The sequence below is a fragment of the Tupaia chinensis genome, unplaced genomic scaffold, assembly GCF_000334495.1.
Source record: "Tupaia chinensis unplaced genomic scaffold, TupChi_1.0 Scaffold143602_1, whole genome shotgun sequence".
Taxonomy (NCBI): domain Eukaryota; kingdom Metazoa; phylum Chordata; class Mammalia; order Scandentia; family Tupaiidae; genus Tupaia; species Tupaia belangeri.
Genome location: NW_006203448.1, coordinates 983,892 through 1,011,445, shown reverse-complemented (window position 1 = coordinate 1,011,445; position 27,554 = coordinate 983,892). Strand labels below are relative to the sequence as shown.

Sequence of the window (27,554 nt, the reverse complement as noted above, 5' to 3'; positions counted from 1 at the left end):
AGTGGTTTAAACACCGGGCATGTGTGTGTGCATGCCCAAGATCCCGAGAGGAGAATGGAGGAAAAGGGATTGCAGCGTAGTCATCTCTCCTGGGGGGTGATTTCTCACTTTCTCTCTTCTCTCTCTGTCTTTCTGGCGAGTGCACACGCCCTATAGCAAAAACCTCTCAAAAAAAAAAGTTCAAAAACTAAGAAAATGACTAACTTAATTGTGGGGACAAGACTGGAGTCGAATATTATATCCCAGAATATTATCGGGAACATTGGGCCACAGCAGAAGAAAAAGTACATGAGACTGAACCTCTGAAATAGAATCTTATGACTTTTGACTGAAATATTGCTGCTTTTCTTCTAGGCTTAGTTTTCCAGTTTTAAGGATTTTTGTCCTGTCTTGAGCTGCTGATAGGTTCACGCACCTACTATTTGAACAGAATCCCCACGTTTCCTGGCTTTAAGTTTTAAGCATAGTTCCTTAGCATTTCCCTTATTATTAAAGCTAAATCTGCTTTTCTCGAAATTAAAAAATAGTAAAAAGCACATTATTAATGACCACAGTTAGCTCTATAGCATCAGCCAGGGGCTACCTTCTAGTACATTCCTTCCACTCGGAGTCTCACGCCGAAAGTCAGACGTGCATTCGGAGATACGTGTATACCAGCTGAGCTTGCTATCGAAAGTAGTTAGATTAGTGAAGAAATTTTGTGAATCTACAAAATGTGGGGAGAAAGGGATGGAAAACGATCGTGGACACCTGAGATAGTGTGGGAGGAGGGTGGGGGATGGCAGAGGGTGGGAAATAGGGGGGAAATATCTATACATATGTAGAAAACTAGAAATAGAAAATTATTGACGATAACATGTATGATAAAGTCACTATGCAGTATATTCTGAATGGGAATCACATTTTGTATGCTGTGACAATGCTCAGTGAATGAATGTAAATTAATTCAAAACAAAAAAAAATTTTTTTTCTTTTTTTGGAGAGGTTTCTTTTTGCTATAGGGCACGTGCGCTCACCAGACAGACAGAGAAAGACAGAGAGACAGAAAGTGAGAAATCACCCCCCAGGGGGGATGACCACGCTGCAATCCCTTCTCCTCCATTCTCTTGGGATCTTGGGCACGCACGCACATGCGCCCAGCATGAGTTTAAGCCACCGGGTCCGGGACTTGAACCACAGTCACCTATGTGGGCATCTATAGACATAGCCATTATGCTAACTGCTGGTCTGAAAAAAATTTTTTAATTAAAAAAAAAAAATACGGAGGCCAGCAGGTGGCATGGTGGTTAAGGTGCCAGACTCCCACATGGTCAACCATGGTTTGAATCCCAGACCTGGCGGCTTGCTTTCTCACGTTCTCCCTCTTCCTGTTTCTCTGTGGTCAAATTCTCTGTGAACACAATGATAAGGGATCTCCAGCATGTACCAAGCAAAAAAGGTATGTGCTGGAGACTGGGTGGTGACATGTGATGAAATGCGAAGCTCTGCTAGGCTGACCCACATGGGAAGGTTCTGGGTTCACGTCTGGAGACCTCCTGGAACACACCAGGTGCACGTGGCCCATGAGCCGGCTAAGGCTGGAGGCGGACTGTGATGCCAAGAGCCTGCTGAGGGTGCTGGCTCTCTGCCTGTCTCTCTCTTGCTCATGGAGGAAATAAAATGTCCCAGCCCCCTTCCCCTTCCCTCTATGGCTTCTTCGTCCTTTCTTCCAGGGTGTCAGGACCACCAGGTGGCAGTGCTACCTATGACTCTGCCGCCATCCCGTGACCAGAAGCGAGTCCTGCACCCTCTGTCCTGCCCACTGTGCAAACAGGTCTGGTCCAGGCCAGGGGTACTCAACACCCACTTTGACTTCCCAGGCTGACCCTGCAGCCCAGGAAGGAATATTCAGATCAGGAGCCCAGAGAAAACAGTTCAAAGAACCTATCGCTCTTAGTGAACAGAGGTCACTGCCCTCTCACCCAGGCCTCTCACAGACAGGCTCCCTGGGCAGAAGTCAGACTGAGACCAACGTGGTAAGCTGCTTCCCACACCCTGACGGTGGGGCTCGGCTGTCCAGCAACCAACAGCTCCTTTCTCGCCTGGGACACTTGGGCAGGCAGAACACCGTGAACCCTCCCCAGGCCTGTGGATCAGAGCAGGGGCTGGGCTTCAGCTGGACATGGGACTCCGAGGCCTGGCCAGGCTCCTTAGTGCTAAAGGCTGGGACAGCAGGGGACAGAGTCGGAGGTGGCAGCCAACCCCACCCATTCCTGTCAGCTGCCCAGAGAGAGTGCGAGTCCATGTGGACCTTGTTGAGAACTAATACTGGAACATCCAGGGATCCAAACGAGGGGCTGGGGTGTTCGGGTGAAATGCACCTGGCAGGGCCAATTGCAGGAGACCTAGCTTTGTGCTTCTCACTGTCCTCATCACCTGGCCCTGGCCTCTCTGCTCCCAGCCCAGCCTCATTGCCCAACCCCTGCTCTGACCAGCCCATCTTGGATTCTGGGCAGGGCCACACCTGTCCTTGAGAAACCTGGTCTAAGGCCGAGGTTGGCCCCTTGCACTTCCCGCACCCCCAGCCCTCCCCTCAGTTCCTCTGCACTTTGGGGATGCTCCTCCAGCTGATGAACCCTGATTTAGTGTCCCCAGGACCACACTCTGACCCAGAGCCGAACTGAACTGAGGGTGCAAATGAGTCACATGCTCTCTGCCCAGCCCCGTGCCACAGCCCAGGACCACAGTGATGAACCACAGCCAGCCACGGTCTGCCCAGCCCCATGCCACGGCCCGGGACGACAGCAGTGAACCACAGCCAGCCACAGTGTGCCCAGCCCCGTGCCGTGGCCTGGGACAACGGTGGTGAACCACACAGGCAGCCACATCCTGCCTTAGGGAGCTGTGGCTCCATGGGGGAGAGGCCAGGAAAAAAGAAGTGACACCACACTGTAGGGCTCCATGGGGAGAGATGGGCAGCAGGGGTGCGGAGGACAACAGCAAATGAGTGTTAGTGGCCAGGAAGGATTTCCAGGCAGAAATCACGTGTACCAAACCCACAGGCAATTGACATAAGTACTCCCATGCATTAATTTGCAATTGCAGACTGAGGTACCATCAGAGGTGGCTTGGGGAGGGGCCAGACAGTGGCACAGAGATAAAACTCAGTCTGGAAGGCAGAGCCACGTGGGATGGTTCCAGGTTTGTGTCTGAGACCTTCCTGAGTACACAGGGTATGCAAGCCCTGCTGGTTGAAGCCAGAGGTAGATTTCTGTCTGTCATAAAATTATGCAACTTAGGGGCCAGCAGGTGGTATGTTGGTTAAGATCACTGGACTCCCATATGGCTGACCACGGTTCTAGTCCTGAACCTGGTGGCTTGCTTTCTCACTTTCCCTCTCTGGTCAAATTAAAATAAACAAACAAACAAATAAAAGGCTGCTGGATCCCACATGGCCAACTGAGTGGTGCAAGACCCAGACCTGGCAGCTTGAAAAACAAGGTGTAGAGACCAGCAGTTAGCCTAATGGCTATGTCGCTGGACTCCCATGTAGTCAGCTGTGGTTCAAGTCCTGGACCCGATGGCTTGAACTCACGCCGGGCACGTGTGTGTGCATGTCCAAGACCCCAAGAGCAGAATGGAGGAGAAGGGATTGTGGCCTGGCCATCCCCCCTGGGGGGTGATTTCTGGCTGTCTGTCTCTCTGGCGAGCACAAAAAACTAAAAAAAGAAAGAAAGAAAGAAAAAGAAAAACCAGGTGCATATGCCTACGTGTCCAAAATCCTGCAAGGAAAACGGAAGAGAAGGGATTGTGATGTGGTCATCCCTCCTGGCGGGGATGTTTTCTCACTTTCTCTCTCTCTCTATCCCAGGGAGCCCCCATGCTGCATAACAAAAACAAAAACAAACAAAAACAAAAATAAAACTGCTTGGTGAATACGAAATGAGAAAAGAACAAGAGACAAATGGAAGGAAACTACCGCTAGGCATTGAAACTGAGTTTTCTTGGCCGGTTCACAGAATCCTCCTGGGTAGAAGGCAGACAGCACCCTCACATATGCACACCTGGGAGGGCAGGCCGGCATCGGTGCAGCCCCTGCTGAAACCTGTGGCTCTAGCTTGCCCTCTTTTTGGGATTGGGCTCCTGGCGGAATCTCCCAATCACAGTACAGGGACATCTACCCCACATGCAGGTCGCATCTTTTAAAAATGTACTTAGTGAGATTTGCAGGCGTTTATTACGCTTTCTTAAACCCATCTAGAACAATGTGGTATTCTTTTGAGTGAGAAATCGCTTCGAAACTCGGGGTACGCACACCCGGGGGTCACTTGCTCTTGCTGGCTATGACCTTGCCAAGTCCTGGTCCTAGCTGAAATCTGCAGAGGGATAGGAGTGGAATCGGGTCCTCGACAACCTAAAGCGCTCACCTCCGGTCCCTCTTTCCATTCTCACTGCCACCTCCTGCCTGGATTATGCGGCCTCGCGGTTGGTTTGTCTGAGCCCATTTTTGTCCTCCCGGGCCGTCTGCACACCGCAGCCAGGTCTTAAGTGGATGGCCGATCGTGGCACTGGCGGCGCAACACCCTTCCAGGCGCCTTCCGAGTCGGCCCGGCCCGGGCCGCCCAGGTGGCTCCCCTCGCCATCCCGCGCCCCGCGTTTTCCCTCCGCTCGCCCAGCGCTCGGGGCCCGTCAGGTTCCCAGGAGCGCCCAGCACGCAGCAGGCGCTTCACACTGTGCGGGGACCACGGACGCCGGCCGAACGCCGCCAGCTTCGGGCCTCGAATCCCGCCTTCCGCATTCCCACACCGGAAACCCCGTCTTGGGCAGCTGAAGGAACCCGGGGTAGCAGAGCGACCAAACCGCCGGGCGCACGGATCACGGAACCAATTTCCTGAGGGACCTTTCCCCCGGCCAAGAGGCGGGCCGGAAGTCTGCTTCGGGCCCGCCCCCGACCCGTCATTGGGTGGAATCCCCGAAAAAGGACCCGGCCAGACCCTAGTTTCTTATTGGTTAAAATATACAGGGCCGTAAAGGGTGGGACCTGGCTCACCTTCGTGTTTTCATTGGTCGAGAGCTGGATGGGTTTTACAACGATCTTGTCCTTCCCTAGCTGAGGGCGGGAACCGGCGTCTCGCTCTCTCCATCCTTCTTCATTTTAGAAAAAACGCTGTGGACACAGCAGCTGTTTACCCCGGAACAACAGGGTTTCCCCTCCGGATTTGTACCCAGAGGCCTGGCGTCTCTCTGAATCCTAGGATTTAGGGAGAAGAGTGGCGCGAGGGGCCCCGGAACAATTCCTTCGCGGAACCATTGAAGCAAGGGCTCTGGGAATCGAGGTCTCTGTAAGGATCAGACCCCGGAGGACGGACCAAACGGGCAGGAATGGCGGCAGACGCTCCCGACGCGGGGTTGGGGAACGCTGTCCCCGTGGATCTGCGACGGGAGCGGCGCATGGTGTGCGTGGAATACCCGGGCATGGTGCACGACGTGGGCAAGATGTTGCTGACTCTGGGCGACGAGGAAGGCGTCTCTCGGGTGAGGAGCTGGGAATCTCCGGGACAACGGGAGAGGGACCAAGTCGCTGACCCGTGGCCGAAGGGGCGGGACCACCCGGGATAATGTGGTTTCCTTGACAACGGAGAGTTCTGGGGCCCCCTCTGGGCAGAGTTTTGCTTTCCGAGGTTGTCGGCCTGGGGTGTTTTTCTCCGCGAGCAGAGAGGGAAAGGCTCTCGGGGAGACCCGGGGACTTTTCTATCCCCTCCCCTAGCCTGAGCCGCTGCCTCGGCATCGGTGCGGGAAACGCAGCTCCCCTGCAGCCCCGCAGGGCGTGCCGCGCAGCTTCGTCCTCGCTTCACGGAGTAGGAAACTGAGGCACGAGGAAATTAAGCCTGAGAGGGGGACAGAGACTGTTAGGTTTCCTTGTAAAACATTTACATATACCAAATTTTTAAATGTCTCTTTTTTCTTGCCTTTTCTCCAAATTTGCTTTATGTAATTGGGTGGATATAAATTAACAGAAATTTAAGCAAGATACGTAACAGTATAACAGAACTCGATCTGAGTTCTTTCCACTTTTCTCAAATTTGTCTGTGGAGAACCTTCACAATACTTTTGTATGTAGAAAAAAGCATTACAGTCAAATATTCAACTCAATATAAAATAAACACTTCTGATTTCTTTTAGATTAAGACTGCTTCAGGGAACCAGCAGTTAGCGTAATGGCTATGTCGCTGGACTCCCACGTAGTTGACCGCGGTTCGTGTCCCGGACCGGTGGCTTAAAACTCACGCCAGGCGCATGTGCGTGCGTGCCCAAGATCCTGAGAGGAGAATGGAGGAGAAGGGATTGCGGCATGACCACCCCCCCTGGGAGGTGATTTTTCACTTTATGTCTCTCTGTCTGGCAAGTGCACACCCCCTATAGCAAAAACCTCTCCAAAAAAAAAAAAAAGACTGCTTCTCTATTTGCTAATGAATGATATTTTTAAAGAATTATTTTATGTAACTTTATTTTTAATTTGACCAGAGAAGGACAGAGAGAGAGAGGAAAAGTGAGAAAGCAAGCAGCCAGGTCCTGGATTTTAACCCCACTCAGCCAGGTGGGAGTCTAGCGGCCTCAACCACCACTAGTGAATGATTTTTAACTGTAGCATGGCTGAGCTGAGCTGAACAGTAAGTCACCTCCAAGTATATAAAGAGAAACATACTAAGTGGTAATAGTAACTACATCTTTACTAGTCCATCTCTACCTCTTACACTTCAGAAACTTAGAGATTTAGAGTATTCTTTCATTAACTGCGAGAAGATAAAGGAGAAATTCATTCTTTTTTGAGATCACAACTGTAAAGTCATGTAGTTATACAAAAATTCTACATTTGTGTGCAAAACATGAAACTCTTTTTTAAAAAATATTTATTTATTTATTCCTTTTAGTTATTCTTTTTTAATTTGACCAGAGAGAGAAAAAGGGCAAGCGAGAAAGCAAGCCGCCAGGTCCAGGACTTGAACCGCAGTTGGCCATGGGGAATCCAGTACCCTTAACCACCATGCCACCTGCTGTCCCAAACACATTTAACTTTATTCTCCCTGCTTATCACTCTTGTCAGAAGTTAGCAGGACATAACAGCTACATTTCCAAGAAACAGAGACAGATTTCCCTATGTAACGTCAGTAACCTTAGCACTGCAGTGAGGCGAGGTGCAATATTCCTTCGCTGTATTTCAAGACAGCAAGGAAGGAGGTCACAGGGAGGAATAAATCAGAGTTGTTATAACCGAGAGACTACTTCTCATTGAGTTCGCCATGGGTAGTGCCACTTTTTTTGGGGGGGGGAGGGAAGGGGTTTTTGCTATAGGTTGCATGCGCTTGCCAGAAAGACAGAGACAGAGAGCAAAAAAATCACCCCCCAGGGGACATGGCCAGGCCACAATATCTTCTCCTCTCAGGATCTTGGGTTCGCACGCACACGTACCCGATGTGAATTTAAGCCACCAGGTCTGGGACTCAAACCACGGTCAACTACATAACAGTCCAGTGACATAGCTATGACAGCAATTGCTGGTCCCGAGAGAGAGAGATTTTTGCTCTAGGGCACATGTGCTCACTGGAGAGACAGGTCCAGGACTCACACCGCAGTTGACCATGTGGGAATCCAGTGCCTTTTACCACACGTCACATGCTGGCCCCCCAACCTTTTTCTTTTTAAGAATTCTTTTATTTAATTTTATTTATTATTATTATTACTTTTTAAATTTGACCAGAGGGGAAGAAAGTGAGAAAGCAACGTTTTTTTCCTAAGTCTTCAACACGCACAATTTAAACATACAGCTGCGGTAAGTCCAAGCAATCCTGCATACTGGTGCTCCAGCAAGATCTAAATACAGTTATGTTTTTAAACAGTGGATCAAGGGTTTACAGAAAAACACCACCCTACTTTCCCCCTAAATTTCTAAAATACCACCACCTTTCCTCCAACAGCTGCAGCCACCCAGGACTTTTTTTCCCCTGCAGGATACATGTACTCATGGGAGGGCATGGTGACAAAGCACCCCTGGGGGATGACCATACTGCCGTCCCTTCTCCTCCATTCTCCTCTCAGGACTTTGAGCATGCATGCACACATGCCCAGCGTGTTTTCGAAGTCACTGGGTCTGGGACTTAATCACCCGTCACCCATGTGGGGTCCAGTCGCCTTAACTGTCACACCACCTGCTGGCCCCATCCAGGGATTTTTAGGAAATGTCTGTGCATGATCTTAATCCCTAATCCCTGTCTCTGAGCTCAGTGACCAAAGATCAGAACCACCAAAAATGATGGTTCACTTCAAGTCAGATCAGAAACCCCAGCTCAGCAGGTCTCACAGGCTGAGAACAGTGCTGCATCAGCTGCTCCCACGCAGGGCCGGGTCCACCAGGGCCAGCTCCACGCAGGGCACCTGAAGGCGTTCCTCAGCCAGTCGTAGATGCAGTCCGAGGGACAGGTGTGCATGCACAGCAAAACTGGAATTGGGGCCCCAGAAACAGAGTCCATCATCAAGATCACATACTCCTGATTCTTTTTAAGTTAATTAATATTTATCTTTTAATTTGACCAGAGAGAGAGAGAGGGAAAGTGAGAAAGCAAGCAGCCAGGTCGAGGACTTGAACCGCAGTCAAGCACGTGGGAGTCTAGCACCTTAACCACCACGCCACCTGCCGGTCCCACTGAGTCTTTTTTTTCCTGATCCATCTCTTCCAGGGCCATGTATCCTTCAGGCAGACGCCGTGTAAGGCTGTTCTGTGAGCCCCCTAACGTGTTCTCCTAAGGTCAGCTGAGTTCTCAGCGGAGCCTGGGTGTTGAATGATAGACTCGAGCTGGGCTTTGCTCCTGATACGGTGGGAGCTCCGGATCAGGCTCTGCCCTCTCGCCAGAGCTTAGCCCAGTGGGACTTAGGCTCGTGAAGCAGCAAGATGTCATCTGAGGTGGGGGATTTCAAGCAGTTCCCCATCTTCCCAGACCGGGGTGTGTGACCTGCGCACTGTCCGATAGTCTCCAAAATGTCCCTCTAGAGAAGTGTTCCCTAAACGCCCTCCCTGAGGGGTCCGTAGCAGTTAACATCTGCCTTCTCATCACATATTTGTTACCTGTCTTGGCTTCTACAGACTCCATGAGAGAAGGGTCTCTCTCACCTGCTTTGTACCCCTCATGCCATAACAGTGCAGAGTCCGCCGGATCGTGATCAGATCTTCAGTGGTCTTGTGTTAGATGGCATTTGATTCTTGTTTTTCAGATAAAGACACAGATGAGAAAGGTTAGGTCAAATAACTCCTACGTGATACAGTGGAGATTTGAACTCATCATTCCTAACTTGAGAGTCTGAGCTCTTAGCTGCTGTTCCCTTATCCTTGTGGATATTAAAAAGCCTAGGACCAGCAGTTGGCATAATGGCTATGTTGCTGGACTCCCATGTAGTTGACCACGGTTTGAGTCTGGGACCCGGTGGCTTAAACTCATGCCAGGCGCGTGTGCGTGCGTGCCCAAGATCCTGAGAGGAGAATAGAGGAGAAGGGATTGCAGCATGGCCATCCTCCCTGGGGGGTGATTTATTGCTTTCTGTCTCTCTGTCTCTCTCTGGTGAGCACATGTGCCCTATAGCAAAAACCTCTCAAAAAAAAAGCCTCAAACTTCTTACTAAGCATATGAAGCCTGTAGGGCCTCAGTCATCAGACATTTTTCTTTTTTTTCCTTGAATATTTAGAGCATGCTTACCAGAGAGAGACAGAGAGAGATGGAAGAGGGGACATGGCCACATTGTAATCCCTTCTCCTCCATCTCAGGCTTTTGGACACAAGTGCCTGGTGTGATTTGCAAGCTGCCAGGTCCAAGAATTGGATCAGGTCCAATTTGGTTCAATTCTTGGACCAAACAGTCTGCCATGTGAGATCCAGCCGCCTTAACCACCATGCCACTGGCTATGACCTACCTGCAGCCATAACCAGCCTGGAATCATGGGCACACCGGGAGGTTTCTGGACACAGACCCAGAACCTTCTATGTGGGTCGGCTTATAGAGCATGGCATTTTCCTGCCATGCCTGGCCCCACCACGAGGCTCACAAGAGAGGAGCAGTCTTTGCCGGCTGCCAAGCTGCTCACACTTCACTGTCTCTCTCGGCCTCACCACAGACCTACGCAGACCCTGCCAAAAGGTTGGAGCTGCACTTCCGGCCCAAGGACCCGTACTGTCATCCAGTGTGTGCCAACCGCTTCAGTACCAGTAGCCTGCTGTTCCGGATCAAGAAGAAGACAAGGCGGTGGAGTGGGCTGCTGGACACCGAGCCACACGTCGAGGTCACATTCAGTGTGGAGAGCCTTGGCATCGTCCCCACCATTTACAAATTTCAGGGTAACTCTTAAGAGATGCCCTTGCCATTATCCAGAGCCTTCTGTCTAAACTGCCAGTGGGTGCTGCCAGGGAGGTGGCCAGGATGTGGCCAGGCACAAGGAGCAGGGGCTGTGGGGGGTGGCAGAGGTTCCCTGGGCCTGCAGACCGCTGCTGTCCAATCTTCAGTTTCCTAAAGAACCTAAAATCTTAGAGTTCTGTGAGACACCCTCATTTTAATAAACCCTGGGCCGGGGAAGACTGGCTTGCCCGTGTCAGAGCCTCCCAGCTCACGTCAGCCCTCAGACCTGATGCTCCTTTGAACATGCAGGCTGGATGGCTCCTGTGGGGTCTTCAAGGAAGGTTGCTACCCACAGGGACCCTCAGAGAGGAGTCAGTAGGAGGGGGTGTGGGAGCTGAGGGTTGGGAAGAACATGCTCTTTGGGCTCGGACTTGTGCCTGCTTGAGCTCTGCTGGTCTCCTGGGCAGGTGGCTTGCTTCCCTCCACCTCCACCTCATCTGTGCAACGGGGGCTGTGCGGCCCTGAGGTCGCGGGGCCCGCGTGAAGATGCAGAGAGGTGGCACCTGTCAAAGGTCCACACCCATTTGCATGGGGCACTTGGAAGGTCCCTAACAAACCTTGGACATGTCTAATATAGCTGCAGTTCTGAGGCAGTGTCTGGAGGAGTAAAGACTGAGGAGAGAAAAGGGGAACAGAAGGGGAAAAGACAGAAGGAAGTGAAACGGACAGTCAGGTCCTGGGCTGGGCAGCTCGTGTCAGTCATCGTGGAGGACCGCAGTCACCCCGAGGACTGTCCTTTCTACAACAGGGTTTCCGCAGTCCACGGAGCAGAGCTCTTCGTATTATTGGCTCTGGTGGATTAGCACCCTGCCCAGTGTGGGTCCCTGGACCGGCCACCTCCCCCGAGAGCCTGTTAGAAGTGCAGCCCACGGTCAGTGTCTAGCAAGATGCAGGGACTCATCTGCACGTCACCTGCTGAGAAGCACTGGCCTCGGACCAGCCAGCAGCACAGTGGTTATGCCACTGGGCCCCACATGGCTGGCTGTGCAGTCCAAGGCCAGGACCTGGCAGTTTGAAAAATCGCACTGGGTGCATGCTTGTGTACCCCAAATCCAGAGAGAATGGAGAAGGGACTGTGGCATGCCCCCCCCCTCCCCCCCGTGGGGTGATTTCTCTCTTTTCCTCTCTCTGTGTGTCTCTGTGGCGAGCACAAGTGCCCTATAGCAAAAACAAATTTTAAAAAGCCTTGGCTTAGACTTTATCCTCACACATCATGTAGCTTTCCGCTTCCCTAAAATAGTTTTTATTTAAGCAACTCGGGGTGCAGTGAGCGGAGTTGCAGAAGCATTCCCGAAGGATGTGGTTTTGGCTCCTGCTCCAGTGCTGGCAGCCTCTGCTGCACACTCGCTTAGCACTCCCCCGAGGGGTGCTGCTTGGTACGCAGCAGCTGCAGTTCTGGGCGGGTGTTCCCGGCCACAGCACCCACCGTCTGCCTCTCGTTCCAGGAATGTCTGACTTCCAGTACTTGGCCGTGCACACAGAGGCGAGCGGCAGGCACGTGTCTATGTACGACAAGCTGGTCATGCTGCAGCCCGAGAAGGAGGAGTTCTTCAACCAGGAGGTGCCGCTCTACATCCCCCCACCCATCTTCTCCCGGCTGGACACTCCGGTGGACTACCACTACCGCCCCGTGACACAGCACCGGTAAGGCCCTCCACGCTGCAGCAGGGCCCGGGCTGGAGTCGGCCTCTCTGGAGGCGGGAGGCTCAGACGTGCCACCTAGCCTCGGCCTTGGTCCTCCTGTCGAAATGGGCTCACAGGAGTGCCTGCCCAGCAATGGGTTAGGACAGAGGGCAGAGGTATTTGAACCCACGTGCGGTTCCCAGCCGGCCGAGTACAGAGCTGGCCCTTGGTAAGCCGCATCCATGGCCTCTGTCCAGCCGGGCAGCAGTCCTCCAGGGAGGAGGCTGAGACTCCACATCACGTGGGAGTACCAAGCCTGGTCCTCTTCGTAGGCCTGCCACCTGCTTTCGTTTGTTTTAATTTGCGATCGGGTCTGTGTGCCTGCCAGAGAGACGGAGACTGGGGTGGGGCTAGTGAGAAAGTACTCCCTGGAGTAGCCACACCGCCACCTCTCCTCAAAATTACAAAAAATACTTTTTAAATCTCTGACTTTAAGTAAGTTCTCCAAAGGTAGCAAGTTGGGCTGCTGTGCTCTCTGTGATAACCCGTGGGGCCAGACAGCCTGGCCTGTGAGAGGCACTGGGCACGCGTCTGCCCACCCGGGAGTGGTTCTAGGTAGCTGCAGCGACACCAAGGCCAAGAGAAATGGTTTGAAAAGTGGCCTGTGGGTGGTGATGTTTGTTAGAGTGTTTCTGTAGCACGTTTTCCTTTTTAAGTTTCTTTCTTCATGGGCGAGGGAGACAGGCATCCCCAGCATGGTCTGTGTGCTGTGATCTTTCCTGGCTTCATCCAGCCTAGGTCCTGGGCACACATGTGTTCGTATGTTCAGGGAGGACTTCAGTGTGAACCCAGGCCCCTCCTCAGGGGCCAGCCCAGCAGCGCTGCACGGCTCCTGTGTTGCCATCTGGTCCCCGCGCAGCATGTTCTAAGCTTCAGAAGTGCAGCTTTCAGGAGACGGAGCTCTGTGCACTGACCTGGCACGCAGTCGGGACCTTTGTGAAAAAGACAGTGTTAGAAGGGATTCTGTGGGGAACCAGCAGACAGCGTGATGGCTCTGTCACTGGACTCCCACGTTGTCGACCATGGTTTAAGTCTCCGACCCAGAGGCTTAAAACTCACACTGGGTACGTGTTTGTACGTGCCCAAAATCCCAAGAGGAGAATGGAGCAGAAGGGCATGTGGCACGACCATCCCCCCCAGGGGTGATTTCTCACTTTCAGTCTGTCTCTCCCTGTCACACGCCACATAGCAAAATCTCTTTTTTAAAAAATAAAGAAGGGACTCTGGCGTAGCCGTGGCAGCCCTCCGGCCGTAGCATGCACTGTTGACACTGCTGCTCGGCAGGCTGGGGCACGTGGAAAGCTGGTCCAGTTCCCAGCCCCACCTGACAGCTGGACCCACTGGTGTGCACCACAAGCCCCAGCGACGGAGATGCTGAGGGCATTGCGGCACAGCCAGGCACCCTCTGTGGGAGGTAGATGCGCTAGGGCGTAGAGCCTGGAGAAGGAGAAGGCTGGGCCCCGGCGGCCACCGGCCCCCTCGTTGGAGACCGCCTCCAGCTCTCCTTGGCGGAGCACCCGCATGGCTCAGGACCTCCCTGGACCCCAGTGCCAGTGGACAGACAACGCAGCAGATGAGGCTCCGTCCTGGGGCCCACTGGGGAGCTGGGCAGAACAGGAATGGATGGGTGGGCACTTGAAGGCAGTAATGGGAGTGGGTCACACTGGCAGCAGCTGGCACAGGGGGCCTCGAGGAGCCACCATCTGAAACAGACCTGAACGATAGCCGAGCCTTCGGCCAGAGTTCTTGGGAGAATGTTCCAAGCCAGGGACTGGCATACGCAAAGGAAGGGTTGGGAGGTTGGTGCCCCGCCCCCAAAACCGGAGGGAGACAGGGAGAGTGGTGGGGACATCTCATAACCATGGTATGGGCTCAGTTTTTCTCTAGAGGAAGGTGTATTCTCTGCCTTTAAGAAATTGGAATGGGACCAGCAGATAGCATAATAGTTACATCGCTGGACTCCCACAAAGTCAGTCGTAGTTTGAATCCTGGACCTGGTGGCTTTAAAACTCATGCTGGGCACATGTGCATGCATGCCCAAAATCCCAAGAGAAGAATGGAGGAGAAAGAATTGTGGCATCCTGAGGGAACAATTTCTTGCTTTCTGTCTCTGTCTCTCTGGTGAGCTCACATGCCCTATAGCAAAAAAAAAGGGGGGGGAGTGAACCTCTCTTAAAAACAAAAACTGGGGGCCAGCAGGTGGCGTGGTGGTTAAAGGTGCTGGATTCCCCTCATGACTCACCTCAGTTCGAGTCCTAGGCCTGGTGGCTTGCTCTCTCACTTTCCCTTTCTCTCTCTCTCTCTCTCTCTGTCTCGTCAAATTAAAAAATATAAGGCTAATAACAAATGGAATTAAATAAATAAATAATTCTTAGGGGGAAAAGCCCTCAGCACTGGATGCATGAGTGACCAAAATCCCGAGGAGAGTGGAAAAGGGATTGTGGTGTGACCATCCCCATTTCTTGCTTTCTGTCTCCGTGTTTCCATCGAGTGCTGGTGGTGAAGGCAGCTCCCACGTGCCTGACTGCTGCAAGTCGGAGTCCAGACGTGACCTCGTGTGCACCCCCAAGTCCTGGGGGGAGGACAAGTGATTACAGCATGGCCGTCCCCATGAGGGGTGCTTTCTTTCTCTCTCACGCTTTCTACTGTGAGGAAAGAAGATCATTTTTTAAAGAGTCAATTGTGCTTGTTAGAAAAAAACATTACGGAAATGACTCCCTAGAAGAATCAGGTCACATCTGCTCCCTGCTCAAAGCCTGCAGTGAGCGAATGCTCCATGTGTACACACTACTGGGTGTGAGATTCTCAAACACCAGTAGCATGAGTCCTTCCTTAGAGTGACGTGTTTCTGAACTGTTCGGTGTTTCTCCCACAAGCACTTTGCTCTTACGGTCTGAAGCAAGCAAAGACAGAGAAGAGTAGAGGGTACCTCTGCACTGCCACACCCTGGCACGAGGTGGCCATGCCTGTGTCACAGCCCTGCCCAGAGGCCAGCTGGCAGCTATTCCCCAGCCTCTGGTGTGGGGACAGTAGATGCGTGAGTTAGGGCCACCTGCCCGTGGCCCCCAGCTTTCCCTGCCATGTGCTCTATCGGTTTTTAAGCTTGTGGAAAGAACCTGCCCTTTCTCCCAGGGCAGCTATCGATTTTCTGCTCTGCTGGCCTTCTGAGGTGTGTGAAGGCTGGGTGGGACCCGATCTCCGTCTGATAGCTCCTCCCACGTCCCAAGCCAGGGAAGCAAAGCTGGGGGCTGGCCTGATGGGGTCCCTCCAGCTCCTCGGGGGAGCCTTCCAGGGCAGTCCTGTGACTGGCCGGACCTCTCGACCCTGCCCGCAGTTCTCCAGGCCCTAAGGGTCATGCTGACACACAGATCAGCTGGAGCTCCTGTGGGAGGTGGGGCCAGGGTGCAGCCTGGGTGGCCATGGGGCCCTCTGCCTGCGGCCCTTGCTGCCTGCTTTTCCTCCTCGGGTCTCAGGGAGAGGTCTTAAAAAACAGGTAATGTTACACCTGTTTGGGATAGTTTCTTTCTTTTCTTTTTAAGAATTTCTTTCATTTTTCTTCTTTTTTTTTTTTTTTGGGGAGAGGTTTTCACTATAGGGCACGGGCGCTCACCAGACAGACAGAGAGAGACACAGAGACAGAAAGCGAGAAATCACCCCCCAGGGGGGATGGTCACGCCACAGTCCCTTCTCTTCCATTCTCCTCTCGGGATCTTGGGCACACACGCGCCCGGCGTGAGTTTTAAGCCACTGGGTCCAGGACGCGAACCGCGGTCGACTATGTGGGAGTCCAGCGACATAGCCATTATGCTAACTGCTGGTTCCCAAAAATTTCTTTCATGAGAAGGGATAGAGACAGGCGGACACCCTGGACAGGGTCTGGTTACACCTGATCCCTCTGCAGTAGCCCTCCCGCTAGTCTGGATCTTGGACATGTGCCCTGGGCGTGTCTCAAATCAATGTGGGATCCAGACCTACAGTCTGCCGTGTGGCTTCCAGCACTACGAATCCGTACACTCCTGCCTGTGCCACTAGGCTGGCCCGGGGTGTCTGCTAGTGAAAGCACGTAAAAACAACGGACTCAATCCCATCTTTTTGTTTTTGCTTTTATTTATTTAAAAAACCTTTTTAGAACTATTTATTTAAATTGTATTTGTTATTATTATTACTATTAAATTTGACCACAGAGAGGGAGGGAGGGAGGAGGGGAAGGGGTGTGAGAAAGCAAGGGAAGCAAAGCTGGGGGCTGGACAAAGTCTAGGACCCAGACTGCTGTCAGCCATGAGAATCCAGGACCTTAACCACCATACCACCCGCCAGCCTCGAGCCTATCTTCAATTTTCTTTGGCAATGTGAAAATTACATCATTATTCTTGAGAAGTATGCAGATGGGGTATATCATGTAGGACATTAAACTAAAGAGAAAATAAGTTTAAAAATCATCACCCGAATAAAACTGATGTCCAGGACATGCTCTAAAATGTACGTCAGAGTAATTGAGTGGGTTGGGGCAGATGAAATGAGCCACGCTTTCGGGGTTGCTGAAGCTGATGAGGGGCTCGGGGTTCCTTGGCTGGTCCCCCAGCTTTTGTGTCAGTTTCACGCCTCTGACATCCCACCTGGAAAGATGACCACAAGTACTTCTAGATACGCCCACCTAGGTATATCCTTTGCTGACCCAGAGAGGGTTCCAGAACCCTTGGGGTGTGTGTTTGTGTGCTTTAAGACTTTAGTTTTAGAGCAGTTTTAGGTTCACAGCAAAATAAGAAAGGTGCAGAGGTTTCCCGCACCTCCCGGCCCCACACGTGCACAGCCCCCCACAGTCAGCATCCCCGCCAGAGCGGCACGCCTGTCAGTCCATGGACGTCCACAGACACCTCTCACCACCAGTCTGTGGCATACACAGGGCTTGCTCCTGGGGTGGGGCATTCTGTGTCTTTGGACAGATGGGCCCTTTCTCTTAACTGGTCTGCTGTGGGACAGTGTCATGGTGACAGCCTCTGTTCATTTGCATATGCGGCGGCTGGCTTCAAAGGTTCTGAAGAGATGACATTGAGGTACGAGCTGATTGGGGTGCAGATTTCAAGATCCATGGTTGCTTGTAAACATTTTCCCTGGGCTCTTTGAAGACCCCTTGTAGTATCAAGCTGCTTTGGAGCTAGTTCAAGCCCTCCATGGTGGCGGGGTGGGTGGTTAGTGGAGCCCCCAGCAGGCCCGGGCTCCAGGTCCCAGCTCCTGTGTTATGAGCTGTCTCTGGGCAAGTGCCCAATTCCCATGGCCTCAGCTCCTTCATCAGAAAACAGTTGCTTCGTTGCAGTGCTGAGGTGTAATCAGCAGGTCCTATTTAGACAGAACGTCGCACTACAGCTCTCGCCTCTTGTCAGTGACTCATGTGTGCTCCCGTTGGATGTGCTGTACCTGATAGCACCCTCCTGTGCCATTCCTCACCGGCTGGCAGGTGCAGTGCAGGCCTCTGTGGGTGTGGGGCCTGCCGGCAGCCCTTTCCCGCACCCCAGGGTTTGGCCGCCCTGCCTAGTGCCATGGGCAGCCTGGGCCCCTGCCCTTGCTCAGTCATCAGCCTGAATGCTCTAAGCTTCTTCCCAGCCCGGATGCCCAGGGCACCTTCTCGACCTGGCCAGGCCTGTGCTTCGGATCATCTCTGGCCCTCCTCCGTGACTGACTCTCTGTGTCCCCAGGGAAGGCTACAACCACCCGCCCGTCTCAGGAGAGAATCTGATTGGCCTGAGCAGGGCCCGGCGCCCCCACAATGCCATCTTCGTGAACTTTGACGAAGATGAGGTGCCCGTGCAGCCGCTGGAGGCCGCAGTGCGGACATGGAAGAAAGTCTGCACTAACCCTGTGGACCAGAAGGTGGAGGAGGAGCTGAGGAAGGTGAGGCTGAGCATACCTTGCCCTGCGGGGCTGGCCTCAGCATTGCCCACGGGCCACGGCTGCTCCTCGCCCTTGGGGCCCGCCGCGTGTTTGCTTCCTTAACTCCTGCATGACCACATGGAGACTGTCCCCCTGCAGATGTCACGGCTGAGACACGTTCATGTGAGCCTAGCATTCCCAAGGGCATAAGTGCTTAGCATCTCCCAGCCCCTCTGGGGTGGTGAATATGTGGGTGCACGGTTCGGGTGTGACTTTCATGTGGAGCCTGGGCTGGCGAGCTTTCCCGGGCCGTTTGCTCTGGCAGCGGCTGAACGGAGCACCTCCACTGCCAGCCCGGGCCCTCGCTTCGGTCGGAGCTGCCTCCCTCTCCCTCTCCCTGCAGATGAAGCCTGAGACTAGGGCCTTCCTCTATGGTTCCCCTGGCAGGTACAAGCCACCCGTCACCGTGAGCACACCTTGCTTCCCGTGTCTGAGCCACAGCCCTACACTGTCCCCACGGTGCCGTCTTACCACACTGGGTGTCTTGTTGGATTTCTGGCATTGCTAAGCAAGCTCTGTACATGTCCACGTTCCTAACCCTGGCTCACAGGCCCCATCTGCCCCGGCCCACCAAGCTCTAGCCACGCTGGCCTTGTGCAGCCCTCCAGGCCATCCTCTGTGTCCCTCACAACATTCCAACTCGAGCCCCTGCTCTCCAGGTCAGGGCTGCTCTAACGTCCCGGGGCCCTGGTGTTGTCCCCACTCAGCCCTGCTCCCCTGCACTGAATGCGGCAAGGATTACTCATGGTCATCTCAGGACCCCAGGCCCTACAGTAGCCATTGTCACAGGCCAGGCCTGTGGTCCGTGCTCCCAAGGGAAGAGAGGGATGAGGGTTGGTGGGTATGTGCAGGGTGCTCCTGGGACTGGCCCTGCTCTGCCAGCTCCTGTGTATAAGAGCCCCTGGGGTCCAGAACATGCTGGGGAGTTTGGGGCAGGAGGCCAGAGGCTTCTGGTGCTCAGCTCAGCTTCTTTGGCCCAGCTGTTTGATGTCCGTCCCATCTGGTCCCGGAACGCCGTCAGGGCCAACGTGAGCATCCACCCCGACAAGCTCAAGCTCCTGCTGCCCTCTGTGGCTTATTACATGGTGAGTGTGGCCGCCTGCCTAGGCTTGGCACCAAGTGGTCCCCAGTCCCAGCCATCATGTCTTAGAGCCACACAAGCACAGATGGTCCCATCCTGGCATCCAGGGTGCTCCCTGCAACCTCTCCTAATCTGGCTATGTCGGGGTGACCTGGGGCAGAGGGGAATGACCTCACTGGCTGTAGGGGAGCTCGCCCCTAGGTGACCTGGTACGGGCCTTCAAGGACCCACCCTGAGTAAGCTCATGTTAATCCTGGGAGCATCAGCGGGGTCCTTTCCATCTCTGAAGAAAAACTCAGGCTCAGAGGAATGATGTGATGCACCATGGTCCCCAGGAGGGACAGAGTCACCGGGGACCCACCTGCCTGGCTGCTAAGTGAACCCCTAAGCACACTGCCTCTCGCCTAACTCCTTCCAGCTCTGCTGAATGGGATTCAGAGGGCCAGATCTGCTTTTAATTAAATCCAGGATGGGGATAGGGAAGGGGGTGCCCTTGCTGAGGTTCCCTAAGGTGCAAGTAAGCTTGCAGGTATCCTGCTTCCTCTGTGAGGACTCCCATCCCTAGACGTCAGGGGACTCTGGGCTTGACTCCACCTCTGTGCCCACTTTTCTGTCTCCAGATAACAGGCCCCTGGAGAAGTCTGTGGATTCGATACGGCTATGACCCCCGGAAAGACCCAAGCGCCAAGATTTACCAGGTCCTTGACTTCCGAATCCGTTGTGGGATGAAGTATGGTAAAAACAACTTTCATATCTTTCCATTTCTAGCATTTTCTCTTTCTAACAGAGAGCGTGAGCAAGGCAGGCACCCCCCACAGGGCACAGGGCCTCTCCACACCGCAGTGCATCCCCAGCTGGCTAGCGGCAGGGGCAGGGTAGGGAAGCCCTTCTCCCACCCCCACCCTCACCCCAAGAACCTGTCGGGCCCAGAACAGCGTAGACACAGGTCTACACTGCCTGGCTCCACTGCTGCTCCTCCAGTCTGACCCAGCCACTCATTCGGTCACTGCACAGTGACCTGTGCCAGCCTCCACACCACCGTGATCTGCCTCTGGGTGGGAGGTGCTGGCAACCCTTCCTCCAGCGCAATGGTAGCCTGGGGACTCCCATTCCAAGTCCCACTTTCAATGTGACGCTGGTGCTCTTTGCCGAGGGGCCCACACCCACCTCCTGACACGGCCCTCTTGTCTGCAGGTTACGCCCCCACTGACTTGCCCGTCAAGGCCAAGCGTAGCACCTACAACTACAGCCTCCCCATCACCATCAAAAAACCACGTGAGTGCCTCGGCCAGCCCGCAGGTCACCGGGGAAGGTGGGAGTCTGGGCGGTGAGGTGGCAGGTGCTTCCTGGGTCTCTCCAGGGCAGGGTGGTGGTCAGGAGCAACCCCTCCTCCCTTATGCCAAGTACTGCCCGTCTCCGCAGCCTCCCAGCTGGTCGGCATACATGACTTGAAGCATGGCCTGGGCCCCTCGGGGATGGCAGGTGCCCAGAGGTCAGTCCCCAGCAAGTACCAGCTCAAGGTGGGTGCCCTGAGCCCTCGGAGGAAGCAGCTCTGCCTGCTCTGTGACCTTCCACCATTCACCCTCGGACCAGCCTCAGAATGAGGGCAAGAACCTGGGGTGGTACTGAGGGGCATCTGGGCAGAGGGCTGTGGACGAGTCCCCAAGAGGGAAATCTGGCACCAGCTCTTAGTGAGCCTGACCCCACCGAGGCACAGGGCTGCCCTTGGCGTCATCAGAGGCAAACCAGACTGCCGGGCTGCAGCCGGCTGGGTGGGCACAGTCACAGTGACAGGCAGCGGTCCCAGAGTCCTCCCCACACTTGCGCTGCTGAGAGCTGCCCCACAGCCCTGAGGGAGACTGAGCCCGGAGCGTCCCCCACCCTGGAGTCACCTGTCCAAGTAGCAGGTGACAGGAGGGTGTGGTCGTCCCAGTGTCCTCTGGCTCCTGGGCCTGCTTCTCCAGGCCTTAGCTCCCTTCTCATTGGGGCGCTGTGTCATAGTCTGAGCAGCCCCTTCTTCCTCTGGGGCTGTCACATGGCAGTTACCCCTGCCCCCAGAGCTGCATGTCCACACGGGGAAGGCAGAGGCCGGGCGCTTGTTAAGGCCTGCTTTCCACCCAGAAAAGATGCCGGGGTGGTGTGTAGGGACCTGGGTGGCCAGTTCTCAGCACCAGCCTGCCACATGTTCCCGGAGGCCTGACTGCTCTGTCTGCCCCTCCCAGAACGTCTTACAAGTTAGAGCTGGTGTTCTCCACACCTACCCAGACTGGTCCTGGTGACCAGCCAGCTCCTAAAGACCGTCCAGGGAGCCTGCAGTGTGAGGGTCTCCAACTCACCTGCCTCTGGGGATCCAGCTCACCTGCTCCATCTCCCCCTCCTTTCCCCAGGACTCCGTCTACATCTTCCAAGAGGGGGCCCTGCCACCCTACCGACAGATGTTCTACCAGCTCTGTGATCTGCACGTGGAAGAGTGCGTACGCCGGGGCTCTGAGGCGCCAGGGCAGGGCTGGTGGGGCTCGGGTGGTGCTTTCTGCGGCTCATGTCATCCTTGGTCTTGGCAGGTGGACTGCCCGGTGGGAGTCGGTGCTAACGCCAGTACCCTGGGCCTGGCTGGGTTCCAGCATGGCATCAGGGCCAGCCGCGTGTGCTGAGCGGCGCGCCAGCCGCGTGTGCTGGGCGGCGGCTTTCCCTGTAGGCCCAGCCTCACCAGCTGGCCACAGCACTTGCTGGCGAGTCCCCCACCTCCCCGTCCCTGTGCCCACAGGGTTTCTGACACTGCTCTGCACTTGTTCTTAGTGACATTTACAGACGGTAGGGTGTGGGGCCACCTATGGTGTGGTGGTTAAGGCACTGGATTCCCATATGGCTGGCCACAGTGTGAGTCCTGGACCCGGCAGCCTGAAAATGTGCCCAAAATCCCAAAAGAAAAATGGAGAAGGGATTGCAGGATTGTGGCGTGGCCAGCCCACCTGGGGTGGGGTGATTTCTCACTTTCCCTCTCTGTCTCTCTCTCCAGTGAGCACACATGCCCTACGCAGAAACCTAAGAAGAGGGTGGGGGCTCTGGTGCTGGGGGACTGTTCAGTAGGGCCTGGAGTCTGGGGCTCAGCAGTGTGCACACAGCCACCCCAGCTCTGTGCAGTCGGGGTCCGGCCCAGTGTGCACGCAGCCACCCCAGCTCTGTGCAGTCGGGGTCCGGCCCAATGTGCATGCAGCCACCCCAGCTCTGTGCAGTCGGGGTCCGGCCCAATGTGCATGCAGCCACCCCAGCTACTGTGTAGTCAGGGTCCAGCCCACATGCGTCTGGGGCCACATGGTATTCTCCATCACCACCATGCCGGGGTGGCATGTAGGGACACGGGTGGCCAGTTCTCAGCACCAGCCTGCCACATGTCCCGGAGGCCTGACTGCTCTGCCTGCCCCTCCCTGAACGGGCTTCCCTTGGTGCTGGCCTTCTCGGCACGGCTCGCCTTGCCCCTGCAGCCACCTCTCTGCGTGGGCAGAGCCCCCAGGAACCTCCACCCTCCCTCCCCCCACCTCCGCCACAGGCTGCAGAACATCATCCATCGCAATGATGGGGTGGAGGCCGTGTGCACCGAGCGTGACGGCTGGTGCCTGCCCAAGACCAGCAATGACCTGCGCAACGCTATGTCCACCATGATCCGGCAGGCCATCCGCTCCACGAGGCCTGGTGAGCACGGCGCGTCCCAGCCAGTTCCACAGCCGCGTCCAGGTGGGGCAGTCTTGCCTGGCTCTCAGCCGAGGCTGCCAGGGCAGGGTTGAGGCACTGGGCCCCGGGGGGTGGAGAGGGCTGCGGCCAGCGGCCTGGCCACACCTGCTACATCAGCAGCACCCTGGGGCTGGGGACAGCAGGACTCTGGCCGCTCCCCTCTGCTCTGTCCGGCTCCTTGCCAGGCCCAAGAGCTCTGGCAGGGGCAGCGCTGGCTCCTCAGACAGTGAGGATGGGGATGAGTGCTCACTGGCCAGAGCTCTGAGTGCTGGGGCAGGGTGGGGCGCCCCAGGATCTGACCAGGACAGGGCTCTTAGCCTTGTTTGGGACATAGACGCAGCCCCTTCGGGTCCTGGAGGGTTGCACACTTCCCCAGGAAGGACAGCTCCTGTCCTCTCAGAGACTCCACGGTGTCCCAGGAAGGGCTTCAGGCCTGTGCGTATCTGTCCTCTAAAGTGCTGGTCAAACCACAGGTTCCCAAGGGTCCCCCGTCCCCACACACGCTTCCAAGCAGCTTCTCCAGAGCTTGAGCCCAGCCCCCTGTCGTTGTAAACAGGCTCCCCAGGAGGTGTTCAGCCTGCCTGGGGCCACCAGGAAGCCTGGGTTGGGCCTCACACTGCCGTGTCCCCTGGCTCAGCTCTCTTCTCCAGCCCAGCCAAGGCTGATGGTGGGAAAGAGCAGCTGTCCTCTGAGTCTGGGGAAGAGGAGGAAGAGGAGGAGGAGGAGGAAGACTTCAAGCCCTCAGACGGGAGTGAGAACGAGATGGAGACAGAGATTCTAGACTACGTGTGATGGGGCCCTGGACCCCGGGCCCCCGGCCCCCATGGCCAGCAAAGACTGCTGTCCAGCATCATGAGGCAGCCAGGGCAAGCTATGTCTGCCCAGTGCCCCCTCCAGGTGCCAGGATGGCCCAGGAGGCCCTCTGAGACAAGGATACAGCTGGCCCTGGGCCGGCCCTTGCTGTGACTGGATATTTGGAGCATCCCAGAGGTCATGCCTTGGCCCTGTGCCCCTGTGGACCCACCCAGCGCCCAGCAAGCTGCTCTGGCGCCCAGCGGCGTGAGGAGCCTGTCCTCAGCCTTCGGCCCCATCTGTTCGGACTCACCCTGATTAAATTGCTTTCCTGAGGAGCGGGCGTCTCAGTGCACGTGGTGGAGCCACCAGGAGTTCGCCTTGGCTGGGCACTGCAGGGCCTTCCCATCCCTTCCTTCCTCCCCTGAGGTTCAGTGAGCTCATGCTGGCCCCATCTCCTTGGGTGGGTGAGAGTGGCCGGGAGTAGCCCGAAACCAGACTGATTCCTGCTTCCCCAAGTGGGTGCATTCTGAGTTCGTGGGCAGTAGGCAGGTTGTCTCAGCTCCCTGGGTCAGACCCGAGAGGCTCCTGTCTGTCCAGGCCCTCCCTGTACACTCTGCAGCTTGCACGTGTTAGGTCCATGGCCAGGTGCCTCAGGTGAGCCCGCCCACCATAGCTCAGGAGCCCCGTAGCTCAGTCACCTGATGTGGCCAGTCCTGGGACCCTGGCTTGGAGAAGCAGGCCAGGTGTGACCCTCCCCCACCTCCACAGGCCATGCGTTTGAAGAAATGGGGTCGTTGGCCTCACATTCTGGTTTGGACTGTGGTTCCTGCACCCTCTAGCCCCTGGATCAGCACGAGGAGGCTCGGCCAGATGTAGGTTGAGGGGGAACCAGGTAGCTTTGCCGCTGGCAGGTTTGGGTGGTGGTGGCCTGGTCCAACAGCCCCTGACCTCATGGTTTTTAGCAGCGTTGGACATTGCCTGGGTCTCCTTCCCCAAGGGTCATACCATTGGTCATTGGGAAAGTCAAGATGCATTTTTGCATAGAAAAAATATGTCCTGATTCCGATGACCCAATGGAACGCATTTATCAGCTGGACTTCTGTCTCTGGTTCGGCATCTGTCAGTTGCCCTGCAGCCCCAGTGGACAGGAAGGGCAGGAAAATGCTCCTCTCTCGGCCAGTTTCTGGAACGAGGAGTCCAAGCTTGGTGCCTGGCAACTGCCCGCGAGGGTCCGAGTGTTTCTGCTGAGCTTCCTGACGAGCGCTCAGGTGTGTTCAGTCCGTTGCAGGAATATCTTGGTGCCCAGCTTGCCCTTCAGCGGGAAGGTGGCCTAGGTCGGCTCCTGCTGACCTTTTGCAAGACGCCTGCTGCTTCCTGGCCACCCGGTAGCCCAGTCTCCAGGGCAGCTCCTGCCCAGACCTGCCTGGCTGTCCCCACACACCCTCCTTTTCTGGGGTAAAAACCATGTTCGAGACACTGATCTGGACATCAAGGGGCAGATGCTGCTCCTGGCTTTGCTGCGTTACTAGGGTTTTAAGCAGCTGAGAAACGGGTTCATTGTTTCTTACAGAAAAGGTGAGTTCATGCAGCTGGGCCCCAATTAGAACGTAAGATTGGAGGTTTTATTTTGATTTCTTGTTGCTTTTTCTGCCTAGGCTGAAACTATAAGTTCCTGATGACACCAGCGTATTGGGTCGCTGGAGAGGTCATTCTGTACTGTTCTGTTTTCCATGAGCAAGTAGTTCCTTGGGTCCTTTTTCCTGTAACATATACTGATTTTAAAATATGGGGCCAGCAGGTGGCGAGGTGGTTAAGGCGCTAGTCATTCCCACATTGGCCCACCACAGTTTGAGTCCCAGACCTGGTGGCTTGCTTTCTCACTTCCCTTCTCTCTGTGTGTCTGTCTTTGGTCAAATAAAAATGATTGAATAAATAAATAATTTTTTTTTAATGTTAATACCTGGACAAGCAGGTGGTGTGGTGGTTGAGGCACTGGATACTCCCACATGGCTAACTATGGTTCGAGTCCCGGACCTGGGGGCTTGCTTTCTCACTTTCTCTCTCTCTCTCTGTCTCTCTCTGGTCAAATTGAAAAATAAGCAAATGAATTTAAAAAAAAGAAAGTGTAACACCATTGAAAATCAGGTAATAATATTTCAAGTACTTGCACTTAGGGCCGGCCAGGAGCACAGAAGCTTTGTGCTGTGTAGAGTGCCATGGGTGCCCGCGTGTACAGGACCCTGACAGAAGGACAAATGGAGGGAAGAGACTGGCTGACCGGGCCCCACCAGGGCAGGGCTTAGTCTCTCACCGTGCCCGCTGACATTAAAAAGTAAAGCATAGAAGCCAGTGGGTGGCATAGTGGTTAAGGCACTGGACTCCCACGTGGCCAATGTGGTTCTAGTCCCAGACTTGGTGGCGTGCTTTCTCACTTGTCCTCTCTCTCTCGTCTTTCATCTCTCTGTCTCTCTTGGGTCAAATTAAGAAGTAGAACTAGGGACCAACAGTTGGCATAATGGCTATGTCACTGGAGTCCCATGAAGTCTGTCAGTTCAAGTCCCGGACCCGGTGGCTTAAACTCATGCCAGGCATGTGTGCGTGCTTGTCCAAGATCCTGAGAGGAGAATGGAGGTGAAGGGATTGTGGTGTGGCCATCCCCCTTGAGAGGTGATTTCTCGCTTTCTGTCTGTCTCTGCCTTGCGAGCACAGGCGCCTTATAGCAAAGACCTCCCCCCTCCCCCAAAAAAAGTAGTTAAATAACTATGTAAAAACAAAGCATTTAAATTTAAGTAACAGTATGTGATGAACTAGGCTTCGTTGAAGATCAGTCACCTTGCTCTTTCTCCAAGGGGAATTCTGCCAAGGACGCACAGCTGTGCCCGAGTCCTCTGCGGGCCACGCGGTTCCAGCCCCTACTTTTTAATATATATGAGGTTTTCACCACAGAGCATGTGTGCTCTCCGGCAGAGACACAGGGAAAGTGAGAAATCACCCCTCGGGGATGGCCACTCAGCACTCCCGTCTGTTCTGGAGATTTGGGGCACGTGCCCAGCATGGGTTTAAGTCTCCAGGTCCGGGGCTCGCCTGCAGTTTTCAAGTGGCTGTGCGTGAACACCTTTTCGAGCACCATGTAAGCACGCACTGTAGGTCCTGGCTCCGTAGTGCCCCTGAGGGAGACCGAGACGGGTGCAGAGAAGTGAAGACCCCAGCCCCGCCTGCATAGCTGGGGGCGGCGGCCGGTTGGACCTGTGTCTGATTTTGAATTCTGTCCTGTCCACTGTTGACACGGGTTCGTTTGCCCTCCCAGGAAAGCCTTTTTCCGTTTGGAAATTTTTTTCACATCCAAAGAACTTTAAAAGAAAACAAATATTTGCCGAAGCCCTGTGTACCATCAGGGTTGGGCTTGCTTGCTGCTGTCTGTGATACTGACGTGAGGCTGCCGTGCTTGCGCGCTGCCCTTGGGGAGGTCACAGACTCCACGCATGCAGCAGCAGCCACAGAGCCTCCCACAGACATGTGCCCAGTTTCCGTGGCCGCCCAGCCCCCCCCAGCCTGCCTTCGGACCTCCTGGCAGGTCCATGACTAGGATCAGAACGCTGAGTCCAGACTTCTGGCCTATAACCATTGCCCGCCGGGGGCGCCGGGGGCCGTGGCGCAGCTGAGGCGCAGCCAGCACAGTGCTCCTGCGTAGCCTGATCTTCCCACCCCAGCCTTTTGTGAGGACTCGGGACAGCGCCAGCGCAAAAGGAAATGCAGAGGCTGAGGCTGTGGGGGGGCAGGTCCCACATCATCCACTCCAGGGGCCGACGGGGCAAGCGCACGGCTGAGCTCTGAGCAAGGGCAGGGGCCCAGGTCTCCGAGGAGGTCACGGCACTGCAAACACTGGCAGAGCTGTTTGGTTAAGAGTAACCTCCCAGAAG

The 27,554-nt window shown here is 55.0% G+C and overlaps 1 protein-coding gene across 4 annotated transcripts; it reads left to right on the top strand.

The window, feature by feature from the left end:
• The first annotated feature begins 5,089 nt into the window (after window positions 1–5,089).
• On the top strand, window positions 5,090–23,969 carry GTF3C5 (general transcription factor IIIC subunit 5). 4 transcript variants are annotated; one of them, XM_006164299.3, is made up of 11 exons: window positions 5,090–5,514; window positions 10,141–10,360; window positions 11,864–12,062; window positions 17,795–17,990; window positions 19,010–19,114; window positions 19,731–19,845; window positions 20,305–20,385; window positions 20,533–20,630; window positions 21,498–21,580; window positions 22,658–22,842; window positions 23,396–23,969. In XM_006164299.3, exons 1-11 carry the CDS (start codon window positions 5,362–5,364, stop codon window positions 23,629–23,631), a joined length of 1,671 nt encoding a protein of 556 aa, XP_006164361.1. In that variant the 5' UTR covers window positions 5,090–5,361; the 3' UTR covers window positions 23,632–23,969. The 4 variants fall into 4 exon arrangements, with proteins under 4 accessions (XP_006164361.1, XP_006164362.1, XP_006164363.1 ...); XM_006164300.3 differs by having other exon boundaries at window positions 5,091–5,514; window positions 22,658–22,800; XM_006164301.3 differs by having other exon boundaries at window positions 5,091–5,514; window positions 23,477–23,969.
• Window positions 23,970–27,554: the final 3,585 nt, after the last annotated feature.